The sequence below is a fragment of the Anoplolepis gracilipes genome, chromosome 2 (genome assembly GCF_047496725.1).
Source record: "Anoplolepis gracilipes chromosome 2, ASM4749672v1, whole genome shotgun sequence".
Classification (NCBI taxonomy): domain Eukaryota; kingdom Metazoa; phylum Arthropoda; class Insecta; order Hymenoptera; family Formicidae; genus Anoplolepis; species Anoplolepis gracilipes.
Window position 1 is genome coordinate 5,461,009 of NC_132971.1, and position 25,876 is coordinate 5,486,884.

The following is a 25,876-nucleotide window of genomic DNA, read 5'->3' on the forward strand; positions in this document are numbered from 1 at the left end:
ACTGTAATTCACATCGCCGCTCCCAGTTTCCAAGCCAATCGCCAAATTGTCGGTACGACGACAACACCCCGTCCCGCCATTCCGTCATGAGATTTTTCCGGCGTTATTATTGATCCTTGGCGAGACCGCCGTTTACCTTGCTCCTCGAAACAGCGGAACTCGTGGGTGGCCGGAATTGGGTCAGGGCTAACTGAAAGTATGCCACGTTCCATTTTCATGTAACGTCCCGGGCTTCTTTATGGAAAGCTTATATTTATGCTTCTTTCGAATATACCACTTTACATGTTCACGGCCATAAGTACAGAAACATCTCCTTTATACGTATTGTAAATACGAGTAAATTTTAATTTATGATATTAAAGATCAGAATAAGATACGAGGGACAGAGGGAAGCTTTGAAAACTATTAGTAACATAAAACAACATCGATTTATTCAACACAAATACTTGCACATTATGATAGAGGTTTGTAGTAATGTATATATATAATGATATAGTAATATTTATATATACACGAAATAAGGCACGTTCGATATTACATTAATTAAACGCGCGACGAACACCGTGCGCAGGAAACATTGTTCCGGCGCGTAATCGCTTTATTCGCGTTTTTTTATTACTATCAATCTCACCTCCCATCCTCTTACGATATGCAACGTCCTTACCAAACGTAGAAAATGTCATATATATATATATATATATATATATATATATATATATATATATGTATATATATATATATACATATATATATATATATATAGAATCTGTATAAACTTCGACGACTTGCACTCGCGAGTAATCTACGTCGACTATCAGGACCGATAATCGCAAAACAGGTTTCCTCGTTCGAGATTATCCGCGACATACAATCACGCTCCCTAAGCTATTCAACGTGTCTTGTGTCTCGCATTGGCAAAAATTGCGGTTTTGAAAAACTTGATTAGCCCTAAAATGAAAACCGCTAGTTAGTTGTATCTAATTAAGCACACATTCGTACATAGGTCAGCGCTAATTCGCTGCTCTTTTCTCTCTCTCTCTCTCTCTCTCTCTCTCTTCCTTTTTCTCTTTTTCTATGGAGTCTTTTATGCAATTAAACATATGTTAACGCATTCACACATTCACGACTAATTACACGCGAAATCGCAAACCTGAATGCAACGCGGTTTATTCGTCCGCGAAAAATGCAAACCGCAGCTTTACATTTTTCGTTGCGATTTCTGAACATCTTATTTGGCTGATTTTTAAGAGAATACGTTTCACTTTTTTTTCTTTCAGATTTGCTTTTTAAAAAAAGATACATAAGTAATATTTAAATTTTGTTTGCCGTATTTTCTTCTTTCTTTTTTCTTGTTTCTTCCTTTTTTTTAATAAATTAAATATATTTTTTATATAAAATTTAACGAAGAAGAAAGAGATATGTATAAAATTGCATCATGTGATGATGAAACTCGTAAAAACTTAATAGAGAACACAAGTTACTTTCAAAATAATAAAAATCGTCGACACAATTATCATATGTGTTTCTAGATATGTAGTAATCTACGATTTTGTTGGCACGCAAAAATATTTTTGTTGCCTTACAATTAAATTATTTTTGTTTTCTTACAATTAAACTGCCTGAAAAATTGCATGAAAATTGTCAGACAATGCCGTAGTTACATAATAGACATTTTTCAGGAAAATATCTTGTAGATTTATAATTATAACAAGCGAAAAGACTTGTTAATTATTATAATCTCAATTTTTTAATAGAAGAATTGTGTTATTCTTTTATGTCGACTTTTGTTCGCATCGTGATATGTAGTTAAAATTATAGCAAAAAACTCATGATTTTCCATAAAAGTATACTCTGTTTGTGGAGTATTCATTAGCAGATTTACATATTCAACTAATCGCTGTTTCGCAATTACGAGTTATTTGTTCGCGACTGTCGAAAGCGAAGATAAGAGAAGTTCACGGATTAATAGTTCATGTATATTCACATATTTAGAGAACACTTCATTCGACTTACTTAGGCGGTACTTATATCCTGAACTGGCATCAAAACATCATATCTTACACGAATGTACAAACAAGATGAAACAATTCGTCTGTATTTTCGGAATGTTTCGCCGTTCTACTTTTCTTCTGCGCACTTCTCTTAAAATTACCTATAAATATCTAAATTAAAAATTAAAAAGAAAATATTCTTTTTATTACGCCAAACGTCGCTGTCTTTGTTTTATCGTTTCGGCCGTTCTGGAATGCAAACTTTATCTCCGAAAAGATTATAAGAAAGACACTACGTTGGGCGATCAACGAATGCCATCGCGGATCGTCGAATCGTCGACTGATGCAATATGACGCATCTGAAAACTACTTTAACGTGCAGAATAATGTTAGGAATGGATCAAAATTATCGTACATGCTTTGCGATAAAATGAATAATAGAGATCTGTCGTCTGCATTGATTACAGATACAAACAGCTACTAATTTTAAAAATTCCTCCAGTATCAACAAATAATCAAAGAGACAAATTTGCTAAAATTAAAAATAAACCATGATTGCGAGATATTTTGTATGCCGTTGCATGAGAGAACAAATCCAGTTATTTTAACGCAACGTGCGTTAAGAGAGTTATAATTCCTATCGCGTTTCTTTCGAACTCGCACATGGCACTCTGAGTTAATAGAAGGTTATGACTGCGCAAATATCGTCTAATACGATCTCCTTAAATCATTCGGTGCACGCGATTACAAGTTTTTTTAACGACGATACGTGCTCGTTATTTTAGTTGCACCGTTGAGTTTGTCACTAGAAGTTAGAACAAGCTTACAATGAGAATATTTTAAATTTGGCACTTGATGCTTTCTAAAAGATAACCATTGCATTTGTTCAGACTTATTGAAGACATTTTGGAGTTTGTCCTTGGAAATTGTCTCGGCGTATTATAATATAGAAAAAAAAGTGAGATTATTTATACTATAATCTACTCATTTGTCATCTCGGCCGACAATCGACGATTCGCTCGCAAGAATCGATTCGTTCCTGCGATGGCACCGAGCATCCCGCTTCCTTGATTCTCATGGAAGCGCGAACGATCAGCGAACGAAAATGACGATCGAGACCTATTCGGAGGTCGATACGATCACGTTCGTTCATGATCCTATCCGGGCCAATCTTTCGCAATACTACAAATACTTGGGGCAACTACAACTCAAGTCAACAGCATGTGGCGCAGAGAAATTATTCTAATTAAATGCAATTTCTTGAGTAAAAAAATTTTCTAAGTATATTGTCCTCGCGAATGTTTCGTTGCATCGCGATCTTCCGCTTGGTTCTCCACACTTGGTTTCGATCTCGCCGATGAAATGATAAAGGAACTTCTGTCCAATTGTTTGTCGTCGAATATCGAGGAATCGCGTGGAGTTTGCTTCGATTCTTCAAGCGGACTGGAATGGGGTTTCGCAGGAGAATTTTCCTCGATATTTCGGAATTGTGAGATATTTATCTGCCGAAGCGAGTCTTGGCGATCGAGTATCGTTTCCCTGGCAGCCAAGATCCAACGACCTGACCGAGATTATTGTGCGAATGACGACGCGAGAAGGCGCGGTATCACAGCTTCGACGGGTCGTAATTCTCGAAGGACCATCTCTGTCTGGGTGCGTTGGGTGAACATTCTTCCATCACTAATTGCTGTTTGCTTTCTGTAATCGCCAAACACTTGTCGCTGCTGCCATGCCTGATGTGATTAGTCTAGAAAAATATAATTCGAATATTGATTGAGTTTTCTTTTTAGTTAAAATAACTTAAATAGAAGATTTATTTAAGAATTAATTTTATAAAAGACAATCCATTACCTGAGGGCTGTAGATCCATTGTTGATTCCCTTTACTGCCGTGGCAGGGATAAAGAATTACGTCGCTACCGCTGTAGTCCAGGCACGACTCGTCTCGACGGATTTCACCCGTCTTGCTGAGCATCCAGTACTGCAACGAACAATCTCTATTAATATCTCTAGAATTTTAACATTTACAAGCCTGCCTACGATCGACGGTTCTGGTATACGCCATCACGAAAAAAAAAAAAAAAAACAAACAAAAGTTTTGCACAGATAGGGGAAAAAGATTGCCTTTAATAAAATTGATATATACGAAAACAGATTTTATTATTATATACGAGCAAAAGAATTTGACGTAAACAAAACACATGAGAGTAGTATTTTTAATAAATTCCTCTCGATAATATATATTTTTTTACAAAGCGTCCGCACCCGCATTATTGTGAATTTATTTACCTCCGAAACGAGGATATTTACAATCGCGGCGATATCCGCTACACATAAACCGCAGAAACGCAAAGCACTGTAAAATTGTTGGGATCTGCGTTTATAATCTCATCGTATTGTGTGTTTGCCGCGTGTGAAAATAAGCGTCATGTGATCTCGCGAGGGAGATTATTATCGCGCGCGGTGGCTGCGGGTAGACGCGGATTTTCGCGGGTATTACATAGAACGAGCGAATCGATTTACACGCGCCGCTCGCAAAACAGCGTGTGTCAGCGAGGGTGTGAGCGAGAAATGCGGCTAACAGTTATTTACCGCGCGGGTGATGCGCGGGGATCGATTTAGGTCTCGCGCGAAGTCGGAGAACGCGTCAAAGCGAGCCACGTCCATAATGAACGCCCGATAATCGAGTCCAGTGGTCCTCGAAATTACACTCATCTGACCGGCCGCTGTTTGTGCAATTTCAGCCGCCTGGAATTGACAGCGGACGCCGACGAGCCGCGACGTGTCGACCCCATAAAGGCGATTGACCCTCGGAATTTTATGCGCGTTTCCGTTTCCAGAGCGAGAGTCAAAGGCACCAATTCATTGAAGAGAAACGTGAGAGTTTATTTTAAAGAAAAAAATTTAAGAAAAAAAGACGCAAAAGATAATACAATATACGAATGAACGGAGCGAAAACTCGTTACAAATTTGCATATATTCGCGGTCGTAATTATCACTAATTTAATAGTGGCGAGCGGGCGCAGACTATGAATTGGGACTGCGGCTGTCAGAACCATCGAGTCGACAATATAGTTGTTTTGAAGTGCTTTACAAGTATAATTAGGGATAGTGGACACGGGATAACGAGAAGCAAGCATTCACTGCACACATGCATCATCAAGCATCGTTAGCCATGCACGACCCGCGTTCCATTCTGCCTGAAATTCTCAAATCAGAGCGTGTTAAATTATGTTTGTCTGTACTATAATACAAATATGTTACATATGTTATACATACACTCTAATATATACACACACACACACACACACACACACACACACACACACACACACACACACACACACACACACACACACACACACACAAACACATACACACACACACACTTATACACACACATCTTGTTATATATCGCATGCTCATATCTACAATAATTGCATTATTTTTTTGCTGTCAAAATAACAAATGTGGTAGAATAAATGAAACGATAAAATAGTCATCGGCGTTTAATTGGAATTTCATGAAAAATGCATGTGTCAGTTGTGTGTGCATGTGTGTGTATGCACATTGTGGACAATCGCGAGCTTCGTAATTACAACGTGACACGACGCGATGTTTATATCATGATCCCCGAGCACACATAATACCGATGATAATTCCGTACACGCGCGTAGCCCAGATACGCATTGTAGCCGCCATAAACTGACCACTCGACGACCGCAACGCGGCTATCTCGCGCGAACCACTCACCTTCCATCCGATGATACGATTATTCGTCTTCCATCATCCACGATCGCGACTGATCCCCGATCACCCGTGCGCAGCATCCCTAACGTGATGCACATATGGGGTTGCGACTTTATCAGCGTCACGCGGGCGACGATCGAAAGCGTAATTGCCGTGAAACCATGGCTTAATTGCCAGAGTCAACAACGAAATTAAAGCAGCGCTTTACTGGCAGGCTAAGCAAGCTTTGACCGATTGTGTTTTTGGTTGTCCAAAACCAGTTGCCACGCTTGTTAAACGTTTCTGTGTGTGGGCGCGTGTATGTGTGTGAGTGAATCACGGAACCACCTACGCACGTGTGTACGTTCTATTTCGTACGGACTTTAATAGTAGCCCGCGCAGCGACCGACGAGTGCAAGAAATAAGATAAAGGGTGGATTTACGAGGCGATTCGAGTCGAGTGACAAAATGTAAGCTCGCTAATGAAACTGCTGTTATTTTCTATGTATATATCGCTGTTACTGTCAACGTGATTTTAAAAAGTACAAAAACAACTAAACCATGTACCTTTTTGCATATATTACATTTATTTCCGGAATTATTCGTCGTGTCTCTTCGTTTTACGATAAAATTCTATACAAAGGATAAAAAAGTAAAGCTTTTGAAATATTTACAGCCTGTTTTCCTTTCTTGACGAATCATAGAAGATAGACAAATATATCGATAACTAAATAAAAATCTACCTTATACCATATCAACGTAAGCTACAATAATAACCTAACCCGTGAATAGTACCGTGCCAAAACGTAGCGATTGAGGTCATCGCACTGAGAGGTAGTAGGAACATGGATTGATGGGCACCTACACCAGATTAGCGACGCTACTAATCGCGTTAAGACGCAGGGCGATTAGTGGCGAGTTAGCGTGCACGCGAGCACACAGATGTTCCGAGAATCAATCTTTACAAGTCGCATTGTATCTTTCTGACTCCAAAGCCATACATTAGACCAGATGCATCTGTCACTCATCCGTCAACCGGTTAAAAAAGCTATGAGTGAGAGAGTGTGAGAGAGAGAGAGAGAGAGAGAGAGAGAGAGAGAGAGAGAGATAGAGAGAGAGAGATAGAGAGAGCTTCACACTCGATATATTCTATCGTTTTATTTGGCACCCGAGATTATGTGACGTAGCGGCTTTATTCGTATACCTGATTGCCGCCTTGACGATGACACGGATACAAGCCCACCGGCTGATGCAGGTCTTCCGATTTCCCAGGTGAATCAATGCATATTTCGCTAGCGATCTGTCTAATCTGCGTTGGAGAATACAACAGAAGGTTCACACGATTACTGACAGATAAAAGACTCGGTATTACTCGATGTTTCGTGCGGCCGCACGATTTTACCCTATTTGCCACCTATTCGAGAATCAAGCAGCTGGAAGCGCGAGCAAACATACAAACATACGCACATTCATACAGAGAATGAACGCTCGTACGATTAGGTACGTCATTGGGGAAATGATAGCGCAGATCGATATCACCAATGAGACGGAAACTCGATTTTCTAGTAATTTGGTATTATAGCTTCGATCAGAGCTTCGTGGTGGAATTATGGGACGCACATTTCGCCAAACGAGCGATCCACGTATGTTGTTTACTCACGCAGGATTATACGATAATAATTAGGCTAAATATCGATGGTCTGCTACTAACAAGCACTATTGTTTGATAACTACAACAGTCAGTCTCATATGTCGAGCAGTAGAATAAGAGATACCGATGTTATTACAATAATATTAATACAGTTCATCAAACTTTTACATAAAACTTTTTTCTGGCATTCTTTAATAAATTAATCATTAAAATTTGATTATAGAGTTTTTTCCACTTTCTATTTATATCACGTGTTGTTAGTTTTTGACATTGTTGTGCAACAAAGGCTGCTCATAGCAGGCGTTACGATGTCTTGAAACTTAGTGTCAAACACCACCAGCAATGGCAAATAAAACTTTGAAGTCAAACAAAATTCAATAAAAAAAAATCGTGTTTCCGTTTCAAACTTTGTATGCGCACACATTTTTACACATCAAGCGCAGACAGGTGTTTCGCGGGACAGTGTGCTTTGTGACGAAGAAATTTCTTCGCACTGACGATGTCTATTGTACCTGATTTCCACCCTGTCGATGGCAGGGATACAGTCCGCATGGCTTGTGCAAGTCTGCCTTGCGGGCAGGTGAATCCAGACAAGTGTTGCCGCCCTCGCCGAGATTTCGGACCTGTTTGTTATTAGTAAGTTTTTCGAACATTAATATTTACCCATTTCACCATTAGTAAAACCCAAAAGATATATACATATTAATAAAATTATTTATATACATTAAGAAAAGAAAAGCATCGTCAATGAGATTGCATTTCATATCTATATTCTTGATATCCGTAAGTATAATATTATTTTTATAGCTTGACATTCCACTATAAAACCTTTTGAATTAAAATAGAAAATTATTCTCTCTTAACTGAATTAAGCAAGTTAGATATCATTTTGTTTGAAATGTCGACACAAAAAGACGCTGACGTTGCTTTACTTTAATAATAGGGTTTAAAAATACATGTCCGACAAATATAGATTGCTTCTCTACACCTGAAAAATAATTGGATTAACAGAATTATATACACACTTTGGAAACAAGATTCATTATTTCGCGCATTTCTGTATTTCGCGAGAGTCCTACGATAGAATATGAAAAGGGCACAAAGCCAATTTCGCCGTCGCACGATTTTATTTTTTTTTTCCGAGCACAGATTTGCTGCATGTCTGAAAAAGCAGGACCGCATAGAGACTACAAACTGCGTTCTCCATTTTTCAAATAGACGGAAACAAATCGAAAATGAGGGATGCTCGTATTTTGTTCGGTCCGATATGTGTTCGCAACCGCACGTTTACGGCGCGTGCGTGTGTGCCTGTGTAAAAACACACCTTGCATATATATATATATATATATATATATATATATGCACACATATGTACAACCGCGGGTATAACAGCAGGTGCATTCGGTTACAGAGCTCGGTCAGCAATCCTGATTTCGCTGCATGCAAGAATTCTGTGGTCGTTGCAGTTTCAACGTGAACATCTTTATCCTCTTCCCTTTTCCTCGTTCTCCTCCGTCGTAGGAATCGTCGTCCTCGTCGGCGTTCTCGTCGACTGACTGGAATAAAAACTCGTGATTTATAGCCGGATATCCTGGAGGTCGATAAAATTTCAAAAGCTTCTGCTCCGTCGACATTATTAAAGGCGACTCGAAGGCTCTTAGTGAACTCGAGAAATGTGTACGATAGAGTATTTAGACAACTTTATAGTCTCGACTCGAAAGGAGTTGAGGAGAATTTCGGAATTTATATATAATGCCAGAGAATGTCACGTATTTCGGACATTTTCTGAATTTCATACCTCGTTATAATCCGATGAGGGATCCTTCGCTCTTCCGGCGAACCCTGCTTTCATCCATACGTGAGAAAAAAGTAAATCTCAATAATATTAACGGCGGTTGCAAGAATATTCAGAAATAGGAATACCGTGCTGGGATACACGTTCGACGTGAAAATCACAATGGTTGAACAAAGCTTCGCCGCGTCGCGTTTTTATGCATCCTATGCGATTTTGCATAGGAAATCCATGCAGTTCGCGTAGAACGACTCAAAAATCGCGTATACCCCCCGGAGAAATATGCGCCCATCCCACGTGCACGTACGTAGAAACACGTGCAACCGAAATTATTCACGTCGTGTACGATTTCTGGACCGTCGTAGAGCCTTGTGAACTATAAATCCAGTCATCCTTCCTACGATAGGGAAGCTGAGCGTGATTTAGCCGGTTTCCCAGAAGCAAATAAAAAACAAAAAGAAGAGAGAAAAAGAGAGGGATGGAGAAAGAGGAAAAGACATAGAGGCGAAAATGAGAAATTCGGACATAGAGGACAGTAAGAATAAAATAAGTTTTGCCGGACAAAATTGTTACTTCACGACGCGAAACGAATTTTCGAAATGTTTGCCAGATAATTTTGTTATCACGAACTACTAACTAGTTGATAGTATTAGCGAAAACGATGAAACGTGGTCAGAATTCTGATTCCGTTAATAAAAGCTGGAATTTCGAGTAAGTTGAATTATTATTCTATCTTGAAAAATATGTACCCGTATCGAAAATATTGGATCTATATATCTATTCTAGTAAAAGAATATTGGTTATTTGATAATTTTTGCATATTTTATATATATTAAAAATTCCTTAAATTATATTGAAAATTATAGAATCTAAAAATTCATATTAAAAGTAAGATATAAAGAATAATATAATCGGACCAAAATTATATTAATTAATTGATTTCCAAATTTCTTCAAGTTTACTCTCACAGAGAATAAAAGAATGTAAATAAAAAATTGTATACACAGAGTTGTTAAACTGTATGTATTTGTGCGAGAAAATAAATTTGCAACGACGCGTATAAATGTGTCTACTCCTTCCTATTTTCCTATAATGCGTATGTGCAAATTTTCTTGACGTAACAACAGCGTGGAAGAGAGAATGGTCGCGTGTGAATAATCCAGGATCGGCAAGAACATCAGTTCACGTCGGGCAACTTAAGCGGCGAAATGGTTATTTTCGTGACGCGAGAACGGCATTCCAAAGTGCGCGGCCGTGCAAATGCTTCTTTGCAAAAATGTGCGCGTCTATCCTTTATATATTCCTCTTTTTTTCCATCGCATTTTTTCCGCGATGTTTCCTTTTACTTTCTCTATTCCGTAGATAGCGATGATGTCAGTAGTGCTTGGATAGAAAAAGAAGGAAGAGAGGGAAAAAAAAAACGAAGACTACGATAAAACGCATTCCTTCCCCCTTCCTGGCGAAAACGTGAGTAGATCGCAACAAACGACAACGATGGGTGGGAGGGAGGGAGGGGGCGACGGGATGAAACGAGGTAAAAAGAGGGAAGCTGGTCGATAGTATCCAAGCTCCCGAACTATTCCGGATTCTGTTGCTTTTTATTATCATGTTCGATCGGAATATTGCCTTCGCACGTGAAACGCATGTGCATACCGTGTGTCATGTCGACAGCGTGAAATTGTGATTCGTGAGAACCCGTGGTACGCCATGACCAAGCGGTTTTTGTCTCGGGAATAACGCGACAGAGTGCCACAATTTGTGCGCGCGTAACACTACCGGTGAGCATTTATTTTAACATCGTTCTATCTCTGTCAGCAAGCATATCTTGCGCAAAATAGAACGCAATGAGATACAGAGAGATGGGCAATCTGTCATTGTTTTTTTCATTTTCTTTTTAAAAGTACACATTAAAGAGTAAGAGTTATGGATTGAAAATTATATGAAGGGAGAGAAAAATAAATCATATTATTGATGGAAATTTTAGTTCTAATTACGGTATTAAATGTAACTTGCATTAAGATATTGGATTTTATATTGGATCGCATCTTATTTTTGCAAACATAATGAAAAAAATCCATGAAAGTTTAAATATGCACACAAAAATTCTTTCTTACATCAAATATGTCAATTACATACATCAAGTCCAAAATATTAAAAAATATATATGTACAATAATCTTCCTGAATAATATAAATGTCCTTTTAAAAGAGATTACTTTTTTTTATTTTGCTATGATGTAAAACTTTTTTTTTGTATCAGATGTGTGCTAATATTTATTTTTCCAGTTGTGATTGTCAATAGAATGATCGTTTTGCGTGTTGTGCTATATGTTCCCGGCAGATCTGACAGGTTGTAATAGAGTACGGATGATATGTCACCGGAGGGGAAGGGGGGAAGGGTGGTATAGATCTCCGGAATTATAAAAAGCAAAAATATATTCCCCCGATAACACACGGAGCAACGAGTCGTTCGCTCGAAACTTACCCAGAGTTTCCGGTACAGCGAACTTTAGTACGCCCGGTTATCTTGTACGGGGTACGCGAAGATAGCGCGAGGACTAAGATGATCCTGATACGAGAAATTCAAGTGAAGTGTGAAGATAACGAGACGGGTCGAGACCGTGCACGGGCGTGAAAAAGAGACGACCGGGGTGAGAAAGAGCTCGCCCGGAAGGGAGACAGAGATAAATGAGGGAAAGAGGGACGGGCACGAAGGCACGAAATATTTGAGTCGCGTGACACTATGACGCGTGTAATGCAAGCCGAGGTTTAACCCCCGCTGAAGAACGCTACGGTTCTACGGTTCTCTATACGAGATGGGATGGGCCGGAGGGGGAGGATAATAGAATGCATTATTCAATAACATCGTGATTAATTTACGACGCAATCGAATTTTATAAATGAAATGTTGTGTGTTAAAATAATATATTTCGATAACGATATATATATATATATATATATATTTGTGTGTGTGTATGAGAGAAAGAGAGAGAGAGAGAGAGAAGAGAAAGTCAAACAATTAAATTAATGGAACTGAATTTTGTAACGATGCGAATGACTAAGTGCATCACTCGATCATAAATGATATACATCAGTGTATATATGAATTTATATTTTCGTTATATTTCTGCTGTGAGTTCTCCTGAGCGACGTGTCCTACTTACTTGAAGTTTACATTTTGCCTGAATAAAAAGCCCAAGGAAAAAAAGGCTTTACCCTACAAGTGTTTTACTTTCTTCGCGACTATGTTGAATACTGCGTTAAACATGGGCGCACCCAGGTGGTTACAGAGTTAATGCACCGCTGACTTATGATAAAATTAAAGGAACAAAAGGAAATTGGGAGAGGAAGAATGATGAAGTATGAAATATTTGTGTCGCGTGACACTGCAATTTATCCGTCGGTGCAACGTCGTTAATACCCGGCTGCCTACGTACCGTGACTTTGTCACGTGCTACGTGTGAAGAGAGTAACGTGTAACGATCCTGCGTGGAGAAACGCAAGGTATACAAACCAGGAAGGCGGATTTATTCCCGACGATGTTTGCAATCATTTTACAATTACAAACGCAGCAAAACGGTGGAACGGCGACGGCGACTAACACACGGCAAAAATAAATTGCGAAATAACTAACAGTCTGCCACACAAATCGCGTATATATTCGTCGAAATGAATTGATTAATAAAACACGTCAACAATATCGGCGGCGACGACGCCGATAAAAGATTGATTAAACGCGGTAACTGGAATTGGAAACAGCGTGAATAAATCTCGCGTGAATAAATGGAATGCAATATCGCAGATAAATTTCTATATCTGTGCAACATTGGAGGCCAATTATACGATACAAGTTTCATCATACTTATAAATTGATGAAATTCTCGAAGAATCTTTCTTCTCCTGTCTCTTATGTATCTCTTATTTCACAAACTGATGTTACGATTTGGAATCCATTTCCAGATATAACAACGACAATATCGACAATCGTCATCGACAATCACGATCGAGATCCGACAATCATTTTCCAATTATGGATGCATCGAGACGGAATGTAACAGGAACCGAAGGCGGGAGGGACAACAGGACGGGAATAAATCTTCCGGGTGATTGATCATCCGCCATGAATCGCGCACGCTGAGCGATATTAATGCACTATCAGTCGTGGCAGGTTTGCACGGATGGCTCGCGTGTACCGCGCGTGTAGCTTTGACGATTCTGTCGCTCGTCGCCTCTACCCGATATTTATACGCGCGTTTTTTCACAAACGGGGTCGAGGTTTACGGGAGGAAAAAAACCGACCAATTGGCAGACCCCGCTTGAAATTTCGGACATGCCGGAATATAACCGCGTCGTAGTTTGCTAGTCTATATAACGCACTCATTTTTCTTTCTTCTTCATTTCATTCGTGTTCTCATTCCTTTTTCCTGACGGGATGGATCCCGAGATATAAAGTTCGACATTCGGGAATATCGTAAAATTTGGCGCGGTAACGATGCAGTACGAAAAAACGATCTGGTCGATTGATTAATAAAGTTACAACTAGATATCTAATAGTATGATATATATACCAGGTTTTTTTAGACCTGTATTTAAGAAGAATTCATCAAATCAATTTTTTTTCTTGTCTCGACAATAATTAATATATATATATACTGATATAATAAAGATATAATTATATTTTTAGCAATAAAATGGAAAGTTATACAGATAATTGATATTATGTTCGCATGTCTGACTATATCCTCCTTTTTCCACTGATAAATATAACTATTCAATTTTAACTGATTATACACGGACATTTAACATATCCTACTTATTCCGTTGATAAATATGTCCATTCAACTTCAATTTTTTAGTGTATTGTAAAAAATTGAAGCTGTTATTTCATATGATACAATATACAAAAATATTTGAAAAAAAATCCAATTGCTTTTACAGAAGCGTGAAAGACAGGTTCCTCTCGTGAGAGGATTTGTTCTGTAATTAAGATGCATTGACAATACGTAGGCTAAGAATACCGATCCGTGTAAATCGATTTCCGATTGTATGTCGGGCAAGCCTTCACCCGCGATCCGATCACGACGCGACGACCACGACGCACATTGTTTCGCAATCAAAGGGGCATTGTTTCCAGTGTCGGTGGGACATCCTATCGAACATTGACATCGATCAACACCTCTGCTGCCAATATTCGTGAATGCGAGAGAAAATATATATAATTGACAGAGAGATAAAGTTTTACCGTTTTGCAACTCTCTAGTTTAATTTGCCGGAACTGTCGAGTGTTTAATCACTCACCACTAAAAACGCTAACTGAAAAAAAACTATGACATAGACAGCGTTAGTCTTCATGAAAAAATACTGGCATTATATATCATCACGATAAAGATACTTGACACTTTTAGAGAAAATAATAAAAAGGGAAAATAATTGGCGACTCTATCTATTGTATCTAACTGACTACATTTCCGCTCACGAAAAGCCTTCGAATGTCGTAATCCGACACCTTGATGGATCAAAGCGGCGGTAACATCGTTGAAGAAGGAACCAGTCGTTTCCTCGTCGTTTCCGCTTTCCCTTCTTGATTTCGACTGACGGTATTTCTCGGACCGTAATGTCAGCTCGCTAAAAAAAAAACCTTGAAGAGAAAAATGTGGGATATAGTCTTACCTCTCCTGAAGCGACCGCCTCGCCCGGAATGAAGAGTTCTGGGTAAATATTGTCCAAGTACCACTTGAATGACTTGCATCCCAATTTCTTCCTAAGGGTCTTTCGCTCCGATACATCACCGTAATTTCCCTACGAAAATGCAATATGCAGTCAAGTTGGGATCATGCTTCCACGCCGACAAAGATGACAAAGATAAAATTGTGAAAAAATTCGAGAAATTTATAAATATGTTATAATAATATAAAATAGTTATATGCATTTTCTAAATATAATTATCGATTGTAAAAATAAATGCAAATAAAGTCAAATTATAACTCGTAAGATTTCTATATTCTTTAGGATAAAAGAAACAGTCGCTAAGAATCTGCCATGTTTTAAATTAAATGATAGAATAAAGATTTGATTAATATATAAAATGAGAGAATATTATCTATTTTTATCTTTCCCTTTACATATAATAATTATACTTTTTAAATAATATAAAATGTCATTATCGATAGAATTGTGCTGTATTGTAAACTTGACCCAATTGTTGATATTGGAAATTATTACTTACAAATAGGAATAGCAGTATGTAAGCAAAAGCGATTTATATCATTATTTTATGAAGCCATCCATGAAGACGACATTCTCGATAGATTCGATCATTACATAGAGCGGCGTGCTTACGGAAGCGATTTATTCTCTACGCTTCGATTTATCTCGTCGATTAGATCTCGACAGGAGAATAAGAGCGGACAAGCATCAAGGATAAATGACAGATCGTTATAGAGGGGGACGAAAGAAATGTCCTTCAGGCAAGCGAGGACATGCGCGCGAGTCTTAAAAGCACTTGGCACGTTTATGGCCCTTTTTACGACTATTCTTGGTCTACGATCCTCTCCATCATCGGCCGCCTTTATCGTCATCCTTCATCCTATTCTTACTAAACCGTTCGGTCAATGTTTACGAGCAACTTGGATTAAAAAAACATAGCCAACAAAGTTTTATCAATATACTATAATTTGAAACAAGATCTTTATTGTAGCCAAAAATAAATTATTATTCGTTCCTTTTCCGCGGTAGCTTATACACTGTAATTGTAGATGTATATATCCCCAAATGTCTGTAATTTTTTCTTTGTTTCGTTCCTGCGTGTCTCTACATTGCAAAGATTTTTCTTTGTTTATTTATACGCGAATATTTTTATTTCAATATTATATTTTAATTCCCATTTATAATCGTAAAAAATTGCCTTTCTCTTGTCTTAGAGTGTCCCACTCGAATCTTGTATTAATCTGCGAGCTAAGGTGAAACGAGCTATTCTAATTGTCTCCTAGTTGCATTCTCACGTAGCGAAAAGTCATATATGGAAGGAAGGTTATACATGCGACAAAGTACAAGTACTCACCTTGTCGTGACCTATCCTTTGATAGTAGTACTTGGCGTACTCGTCCAGCCACACTTCGCTCAGCCTTATGCTGTTCCTCTTGAGCACGTTCACGCCGCTGCGCCACTTGTAGGGCGAACGTTTCCTAAAGATGTGACCCACGTGCGAGCACGGCACAATTTCTAGGGTGCCTACGAGCGCACCGAGTTATTAGATCAGTATTCTCAGCCGTTTGTTACGTTCGTTGAGTCGCTTGTTAATACCAAGAATCGCTCATAAATGTAGAATATAAAATATTTTGTACAAAGCTGCACGCGTGATTATTACAAATTATAAATAATAATGAAAATTTAACACGTAAAAGAAATAATTATTATGTTAAAAGTAAAAAAGCGTCGATAAAAATTTTTATACTAGACGTATAGATAATTACTCTTGTGTCTCAGATATGCTAATTTAAAATTGTAGATTTCTAAATTGGAAAACAAACATGAGATTTTCTTTATAAATATTACTTGTCAGACTTACCTCCGCACATCCAAGTTTTAAACGATAATTCAAGATTTTCGCCGCCCCAGATGTCAAAGCCGCTGTCGTACGTGCCGATACGTTCAAAGAAGAGTCGGTCTATCGAAAAGAGGCCACCAGCCATCGTTGGCGACCAAACGGGTTCGGCCGGATTTTTATGTCTTTTCTTCTCCCTCTCTGGCACCGCGTGCCAATTGAACTTGTTAACAAACATTAATATGTAACATCAAGAATTCGCTCAACGCAGATGTGCAATTTGTGTAACTTGGCAATTATAATAAATTATATAAAAATATGTTAAAGTAATATTATAAAATAAAAATGTTAAAAATATGTCGTAACGTAGATTACACTTCGCAAAATAAACACGTGTTTTAAAATTGATTCTTTTATCTTTTATGAGGAGATATGTGTATATAAAATATTTTCTTCATAGAATTGAATGTAAGTTACACTATATTTTGAAATTTTTACAACTCCAAGCAAATTCAATCGCATGCCGTCAAGACAGATGCATTCTCAATCGGCTTGCGAAAGTAGCACAAAGATTTCGTTTACCTGAAGATTCCAATCGAATCCGCCGACATTTACGCCGCCCGAATCGCGCCAGTGGTATTCCAGGGTCGTGTCGTCTATAACATCGATCACTGGACAAACTACCGTTGTCGGATCGCGTGCGATCCGATCCAGAAGAGGTTCCAACCAACCTTCTGTACACTCGCAATGGCTATCCAAATACGTGAGTACCGGTGCTTTGGCTGCCGCGGCGCCTAGCAAGCGTGCCCTGATAAGACCCTCTCGTTTATTCGCCCTAATAATCCTTACTTTCGGATAATTCATCATATAGTCTTCCAATTGACGTTTCAAATGAGCTGTGGAACAAGAGGTTTCTTGTCATTCGCCATTTCGTGTGAAATAATATTATACGTCGCAATAATAAAATATTGCGGCGCGCGCATGTGTAACGTTATTAATATATTTAATTAAAAATTATTAATTAATTATTATTTAAATATTATTTAATTAAAAATAATTTTTCTAACGATTTAATTTTCTATTTTATGTCTTTCTACATTGCATACCTATTCTCTTTCATTGTATACATAAATTCATGAAATTTAATATTATTTAAAATATTATTATTACAAAATAATATATTAAATTTAATATTATTTACACATTGTCTTTACAAAATACCTCCCTTTGTCTTTACTAAAATATTTCGTAGAATTTTTATAAAACATACCGATATTTTCATTATTAAACGATTGTATAATATATGGCATCTCATAATGCGCGAGATAGCGTTATTGATGGAACCTGTCGTCTATATAATACATCATAAGATTTATTTGAATATTAATTTTATAGAAAACTCCACAGGTTTTCTCACGCAATATTATGATTTTTTAAATTTATATTTTTATCGCGATTTGAAACGCGCGTAAGTTACCCGCAGGATCTATACTTTAGCGACGGATATTGCAACAATAAAATCAAGCTGCCTGCTTCTCTAGGTTTCTCTAACGTCGATTACATCCTTAATGTCGGATTACGGTTTATTTACGATGTCATTCGCAAGCTGTTGCGGCAACAATCACCTTCCCCATTCTGGATTCATACCTTAACTACGATCGATTTAATCGTATGCTAGGTAGAAACAACGATAATCCCGTATAATGGCGTTTTTCTTATATTTATCCGAGTAATTGTCAACCTTATAAAAAAAAAGAAGCTACGATTGTAGCTTATTAAATCCAATAAAGTTTATATAATTAATTTCTAATTCGCTGTTAAGGTATCTTAAGCAACGACCGAGTACAAAAGAAATGTAGTTCGTAAAATTTATATTCAAAAGTTTATCAGGTAAGTTTAGCAAGTTAATAATGAGTATATATCTACTGTCTCCGGTTAAAAGAAGATTTATTACAAGATCCACTTTCCTTATCATATTTTTAATCTTCATTTTATTAGACTCTACAAATCCTAGCAGAAAAAAAAGTTTTCGTGTCGATGAGAAATCGACAGAAATCATGATTAAAAGGCTTTGTCTAGTAATGTCGGTTTAGCGGATGTTTCGCAGAGTGGTCTGTTATTTCGCGTTATTTCTGGCAATCATAGGCGAGACTTAAGATTTATGAGACATATCCGCCTATAGTTATGCCGGTCGCCGGGCAGCAATTAGCAGACATTCGTGATTTATTCTCCGTTAGATTGGCTTTATGAGGGACCACCGGGCCACTAATCCTAAATCCCTATCCTGTAAGCTCGGTTAACTATGGATACTATAAGGGGATTCTACGGATCAGCATAGTTCGTGTTAGACGCAATGATTACCTAGCGAAACGTTCGTGTACTTGGAAACGATAGAGATGTCGGTTCGATTTTATGCATCTTTAGGATAAATTACGCGTTTGATGAGCTTTAATACAAAGTCATCGCATCATTTTACTCTCGTGTCTACTCGGTTATCTCTAGCCCTCGGAATTTCCCATCAACTCGCGAAAAGAATTTCCTCGTTGTATGTCGAAATAGGAAAAATACAGAAGTCATTGTACGGGTCGGTATGAGTCGAGAAAATAAAAAATTTCTCTCAAAATACGTCAAAGTACCGTCGTTAACTATACCCGAACGAGAAGAGATGGACCGTAAAAGATGATTTAGAGGTCAGACATTTAATGCGCACGCAACTACGGGCGTATGCGCATGGATTCCGCGCGCATTCCAATCTAAATTAATTACTAATGAATTCCTCGAATACAGAGGCACGCATAAACCGACCGTGGCCGTTATTGCAAATTTCATTATGACTTTGCCGAGCACATTGTGAGGCGCAGATAATGGAAACGCTCAAAGAGCACCCAGTCTGTCCTCGTTGAGAAGGCTCATAATTAACTCCGTAATTCTCGTCGTCGATCCCCTGTATAAAAGCTAATTATCGTTTTGCTCAAGAAGACTAAAGCTTTCGCCTGTAAAATTCATTACAACTTTCTTACAGGCATATTAATCATTGAACTAACTTTAATCTCCACTATGTGCGACCGAAAAGAATATATCGATAGAATATATAATTTTTCGAAATAATATTCAAAGATATAGATATTATATGTAGCACAGTCTATGTATACATATTGTTAAAAAGAAATATACGATAGTACAGCGTTGATGATGGAGAGGCGATTATAGATATATATTAAAAATTTCTTCTAATATAGAGCACGTAATCTTAAATTAAAATCATGCATGAATCTCCGTTTACTTCGTTCGTCCTATGAATAAAAAAAAAGTATATATAAAGTATAGTATTTTGATCTCATTTCTGCGATAAAGCAATCGTAGTTGTCTGTTAATAATACACACCAAGCTAGCCAGGAGATCACTAAAGTGACCACGATTATAGGTTTAACTTCTAGCCGAGAATTTATCTCCAGCTTTTAATACGGATCGCCAGTAACCGCTTTAGCTATACCATTTCCATCACGTCGCGTTTTCCTGAATCTGGTTAATCTCGGACACCTTTTCTCTTAGGATTTTTATGCTCATGTACTTTTATTATAAGGTAGAATCTCATGCGATTACGATTGCCTTTTTCGCCCGTTAATGCAGTAATTAAGTTGGAAAATAATATAATTTTTAATTCAGAAGAAAAATATTATCTATTATGAAATTGACATTTTATATGTATTGATAAGGTGTGTTGTACACACACACACACACATAAAGAAACAAAAACTGTTTATATAAAATATTAAAAAATTTTTTAAATATTAATTTTATCATATTGCACGAAAATTATTTATTTAAAGCCGTGGAAAAATGATCAAAATTCGTTTTAAATGGACCAAAATAACTATTTTTCACTTTTTTACAAATTTTGATCATTTTTCCATGGATGTATACAAATAAAATTGATACTATTATATTCAACAATTTTAAAAACTATAAAAAAATACATCTACAAACTGGATTACACTTCTTAAGTAAAAGTCGGCGTATATTCCTATCGTTTTATTATTATAGATTATCTTCTTGAATAAAAGGCATTTTTTTATTTGAAATGAATATAATATATTCTCATTTCAGACGGTAGGCAAAATGTTAATATTAAAAAGACTTTAAAATTTTAACTATGTCGATTAAAATATATTTATTCTTTTAAACATCAGAGGAAAAATGAGTTTAATATCTCTTAAAAGCTTTTTTCTCTCGAATTATCTTTTCTAGGAAGTAGAGACTATTATAAATTTCAAATCATTAGTTATAAAAAGTTTTAGTTAAAAAATATATTACTATTTATTAAATTTATATAACTAATATTAATTTTATTTTATATTATATTACTATTTGAAAATTATTTACAAGTGGAATAAAAAATTATTGTTCACTTGATGTCGGTATTTTTAAATAATGCAAAAAAAATTTACAAAACAAATTTACCTTGAGTCTCTTTCCGTATGAATATAATTTTTAAATGTTTCCAATTTCTAGTTTAAATCTTTGCTGAACTTTTCTTCATCACTTTTGATGTCCTGCGTATCTAGTGCTTTCTTGTTGTTCCAAGTCGTCTTTAATATTTTTCCGCATTAATTATTTCGTAAAAGTAGAGATATTTTGATAAATTCTCTGGATAAATACATTTTTATTCCGTTACATCATACATCATCATGTTTAAAAATCTTCAAAGAACATTTCTCTTTCTGTAATCTTCTCACTGCTTCTAATATTTTTCTGTTATTGTTGACATTCTTCTCTTTCATAATTGTTGAGCATTTCTTCATTTGAATTGGTGTTGCTGCACAATGTACTTTCAATTACTATGTTTGATTTGTTCGAGCTTTCAGTTGAATCATTTCTTTTTAGTTTATTTTCTTCAGTATTTTTAATATTTCCTGTATTTTTAATATTGCCTTTAACAAACGTATGCATTACAGGAATTTCGTCAGAAACTGTATTACTTAACTGACAGTTAATGTCGAAGAATCTTCTTGTGTCTGATGACCTTGTCTTAAAAATCTTTTCCATAATTTTTCTATATCTTGAGAGCTAAGAAGTTTCACGCCTTCCAGATCGTAGATACACAATAACTATAATTGTATTCTCTGTTAAACTCTTTATCTTCATAAGAAAAATTGCGTACACGTTCTAAGATATAATTATTAAAAATTCGATTGACTTCTTCAATAATATCTGAATGCAGTGGTTCAAAAAGTGAGACTGTGTTTGTTGGAAGGAACACTATTTCGAAACCGTCATCTTTCGTATTAATCTTTTTTTCCGAGAAGATATGTTGCACGCAATTGTCAACAAGTAAAAGCACTTTTCCCGTTATATTTTTTTCTAATTGATGTTCTCTTACACTTGTCTTAAACCGATTATTGTACCAATGTGCAAAATCCTTTTCTTCCGATTCTTCCGTCGAGATATTTTCTTTTAATTTATGGGCCACAAGTAATGTCTCACGATGTTCTGACACGCCTTGATTTTTATTTTCATTTTTATGATCATATATAAATGTCTGTGGTCTGTGACTGCCAGTAACATTTGTGCAAAGTATAATAATTGAAGGGTTCTCTTTTAATTTTGTAACATCAATTTGTTTCTCTTCAATTTTTCTTTTGTCTGCATGTTCTAGCAAGAGATGAAGAAGAGTTTTTTATATAAGGTCTGGTTTGACTATATTATAAATATTATCTCTACTAATATTTTCGTTTTCTAATCGCTGACTGAATTCTTGAATAAACTTTTTGGCATATGATTGATTGGCCTCATCATTTCTTTGAATGCCATTTTGCGAAATCTCATCCATATCTTGAAAATCTGATTCAATATGATAACGTTTCCCAATTCTCCATACCCAGCTTTCTTCTTCCTTCTTTGTTAATGGTCTACTAAACTTGTCTATAAATTTTCGTGTTTTATCTATAAGCATTTCGTGTGAAATTGTAGCTCCTGACTTCTTCCGTTCAATTAACCAATGAAGTAGTTGTTTATCCAAATCAGATACATTGGTCGCATCATTTTTTTACCGAAATTTTGAAAAATATTAGGTTTTGTTAGAATCTTATGACATTTCTTAAATTTATACAGCCAGCATTTTTTTGCATTATTTGTTGATGATCCACTAAACTTGTCTATAAGTTTGTTGGTTTTATTTCTAAGCATCTTGGGTAAAATTTTATCTTTTTTTATTATCTGGTCTAGTAACCAATTAAGCAATTGTTTATCCACTTCTTCAAACTTCAGATGTTTACTATTGTGTAGTTGAATATTGTAACGTTTTTTAAATGACTTCAGCCAGGTCGAAAGGTTCGTTGGTGATGGTCCCCCAATATTATTTTCTATTTCTTTTGCTTTCTTAAAAAGTAGGTTATGCGTAATATTGTTTCTTAATTTTTCTGTTTTTTATACCATTTATGCAATTTATTTTCTAACTCTTTAAACTTGGAATACTGTAGTCTTTTGTTTTGTACGTTTATTCCTTGCATCACCGATTCATTATGTTTACTACGCTTTATTTGATAAGCAGTAGCTGTACCTATTTTATAATCAGCAACAATTTTTTTAATTGGATCGATACCTGCATTCGCTTTCTGGTGAATTTCAATGCGCTCTTCAAGCGAGAGCATGTGTCGTTTCTGTCTCGTTTTACACTTGAATGACATGACGAGTTTTTTATATTTAAAATTATTTTTATGCAAAACTTTGTTTCACTGTTGATTTCAGAGAGTCTTTGAAAACTTTTCACAACGCAATGTGAGGAGTTGAAGCACTGAAAATTATACTAGCAACTGAATGTTGTGGTTGCTTTTGAGAAAAACTTTCCAAATAATAATATTAATAAGGAAGATAGCACGTAATCGACCAAACTGGCAAATATGCTTGTATAATTTTATTTGGTGTTCGACGATGTATAACGACGTTTCGACCTTTCGACTTTAGGTCCTTATCAAGTCTTAAAATTATAACGATCCCGATTAGGAATAAATTCAAACGTCACATTTACACGTCAGATATTAGACACCTGATAATAATATTGTTTAAAAGTCATGTATCGACTCATGGTCATGTAACGGCAATGTTTTTGCTTTTTCGATGTTTACTATTTACGTATAGTGATATCTGTTAGAACATTAAAAATGATAAATATAATTATCGTTATAATGTATATATATATATATATATATATATATATATATATATATATATATATAACATCATAAATAAATATTTCAAACTCTGTTATACGATTCTCTATTATAAAATGTAGATTTTTTTTTTTACTAACATTCTTGTGATTTACTGTAATTTATTGTAAGATTTGTAATTTAGATTTCGATTTAACGGCTGTTGTATAAACGTCAGTTTATTCGAAAATATGCAGGTACATTGGAGCTATAATTGCCTTTTTGCATACAAACAATGCGCGTGTTTGAACATACATATTTGCTTCGCTCGAATTCGCCAAATTGCGTATTTGATATACTTTTATCAACTTTTTTCGCGTAAATACCTTTAGGCGAAAACAAACTGTATATTCTGATAGATAAATGTGAAATACAAAATAAATCATCGCAAATGTAACTTTTGGAGAAGTAAATAAAAATTTGTAAATTTTAATAAGTAATAATTATTCTTTCGACGGAATACATATGTGTATACATTTTTCTTTTATAAATGAATTCACAACGTGCTCTCTTATTTCATTAATAAATATCACAACAACTTGAAAAGTTTCTTCCTAAACATTTATCAAAATTGTAAATTCGATGTAATGCAGCGGCGCGTGTCCACGCTCGATTTTGGTCAACTTGAACAAACGAGGACATTAAATCTAGGGAGGGTCGGTTGCAGAGATTGTATAGAGCTCTCTCGTAATTTTCAGAGAGTCTGTATAGCAGGTCGAGAGTTTCTCTTCTATTCACGTCGTGGCAATACAGTGGAGAGATGGATCGCAATTAATCGATCTATCCCGAAACTACGAAACACTGTCGCGATAACGAATCACCGTGCTGAATGGAGACGCGGTTGCACGAGCAAGTACGCGAATATAATAGCTCGTGGTCTCTGTTCGCTCTGTGCTTACGAATTTCCTGACGTCCTACCGAGGATTTTTCATCTCTCAACGATGTGAGCTATACGAGGATTTATGACGCTACGGAGCCGATATGCTATTCCGCTTCGATCGCGCATGGAAGGTATTTCGTTTTGAATCCAGAGTACGAGGGACGGTTCCTGCTGATAACGCAAAATAACTCGCGTTCATTCTTCGTTATACGTAGAAGAAAAATTTTTAATATTTGCATATTATCGACTACGTGATGTGTATAATTTACGTTTAATATAACGCGTAATTATAAGTGTAATTCATATTTAAATTTTGCTTAATAAATATTTGCGTATAGAATTATGTTTCTTATAATTTTTAAAAATATTTTTTAAAACGAAGCTAAAATAAACATGGGAGAAAATAGCATTTACATCATTATGATCTTTGCTATTATTACAATAATTATTGTCATAATTTAATGTATTAATTAATTGTAATGTATCAATTAATTTAATGTATTATTATTACATTATTATTTTTAAAGAAATGAAATAATAATTTGTTAAATTTTTTATATTTTTATTAGTTAAAAGAATAACTTACGCATATCGGAGAAATCATCGACGAGAATGATCTCTTGTATGAGATTCTCCGGCGATCTATCCAGAACGGAATGCACTGTACGCAATAATACGGACCAAGCTTCATTGTGAAAGCAAATAATTACCGCTGTAGGCGGAAGGTCCTTGAAATATCTACCAGGCTCCTTACACCTAAAACACAATGCCAGAATATTCATTAAATTAACTATTATTAAATTAACGATATTGTTACAAGTAAAAACTACTATTATTGTTGAAAATATATTTCAATGCATAAATATTATGCTGACAAAGCATAAATATATATCTGCTCTGTTCATGTTCCGTTAATAAAATTAGCTTTGATAGTAGATTGCGCAATTGTTTGCTGAGCAAACGTTTATATCAGTTTAGTGAAGCCGAATCAAATTCTTGATCTGTAGATCGCAACGAAGGGAATGATTACGTGAAACCGTTATGTACCAGAAGATATGTCAGGAAAATACGTTAATACGATTAA

The 25,876-nt window shown here is 36.0% G+C and overlaps 1 protein-coding gene across 8 annotated transcripts in view; it reads right to left on the reverse strand.

Annotated features, from left to right (window-relative positions):
* Window positions 1-743: 743 nt before the first annotated feature.
* The window catches only part of Pgant9 (polypeptide N-acetylgalactosaminyltransferase 9), a 207,426-nt gene continuing 182,293 nt past the window's right edge, over window positions 744-25,876 (reverse strand). For 7 of the 8 annotated variants that reach the window (XM_072911680.1, XM_072911673.1, XM_072911675.1 and 4 more), the window contains 8 exons: window positions 25,379-25,548; window positions 17,287-17,600; window positions 16,729-16,927; window positions 16,222-16,391; window positions 14,832-14,960; window positions 7,883-7,993; window positions 3,843-3,971; window positions 744-3,738 (listed from right to left, as the gene is read on the reverse strand). In XM_072911680.1, the coding sequence (XP_072767781.1) occupies window positions 3,598-3,738; window positions 3,843-3,971; window positions 7,883-7,993; window positions 14,832-14,960; window positions 16,222-16,391; window positions 16,729-16,927; window positions 17,287-17,600; window positions 25,379-25,548 (1,363 nt within the window). In that variant the 3' untranslated portion in view covers window positions 744-3,597. Of the gene's footprint in view, window positions 3,739-3,842; window positions 3,972-6,923; window positions 7,029-7,882; window positions 7,994-14,831; window positions 14,961-16,221; window positions 16,392-16,728; window positions 16,928-17,286; window positions 17,601-25,378; window positions 25,549-25,876 lie in introns of all 8 variants that reach the window. The other variant, XM_072911679.1, reaches the window with a different exon arrangement.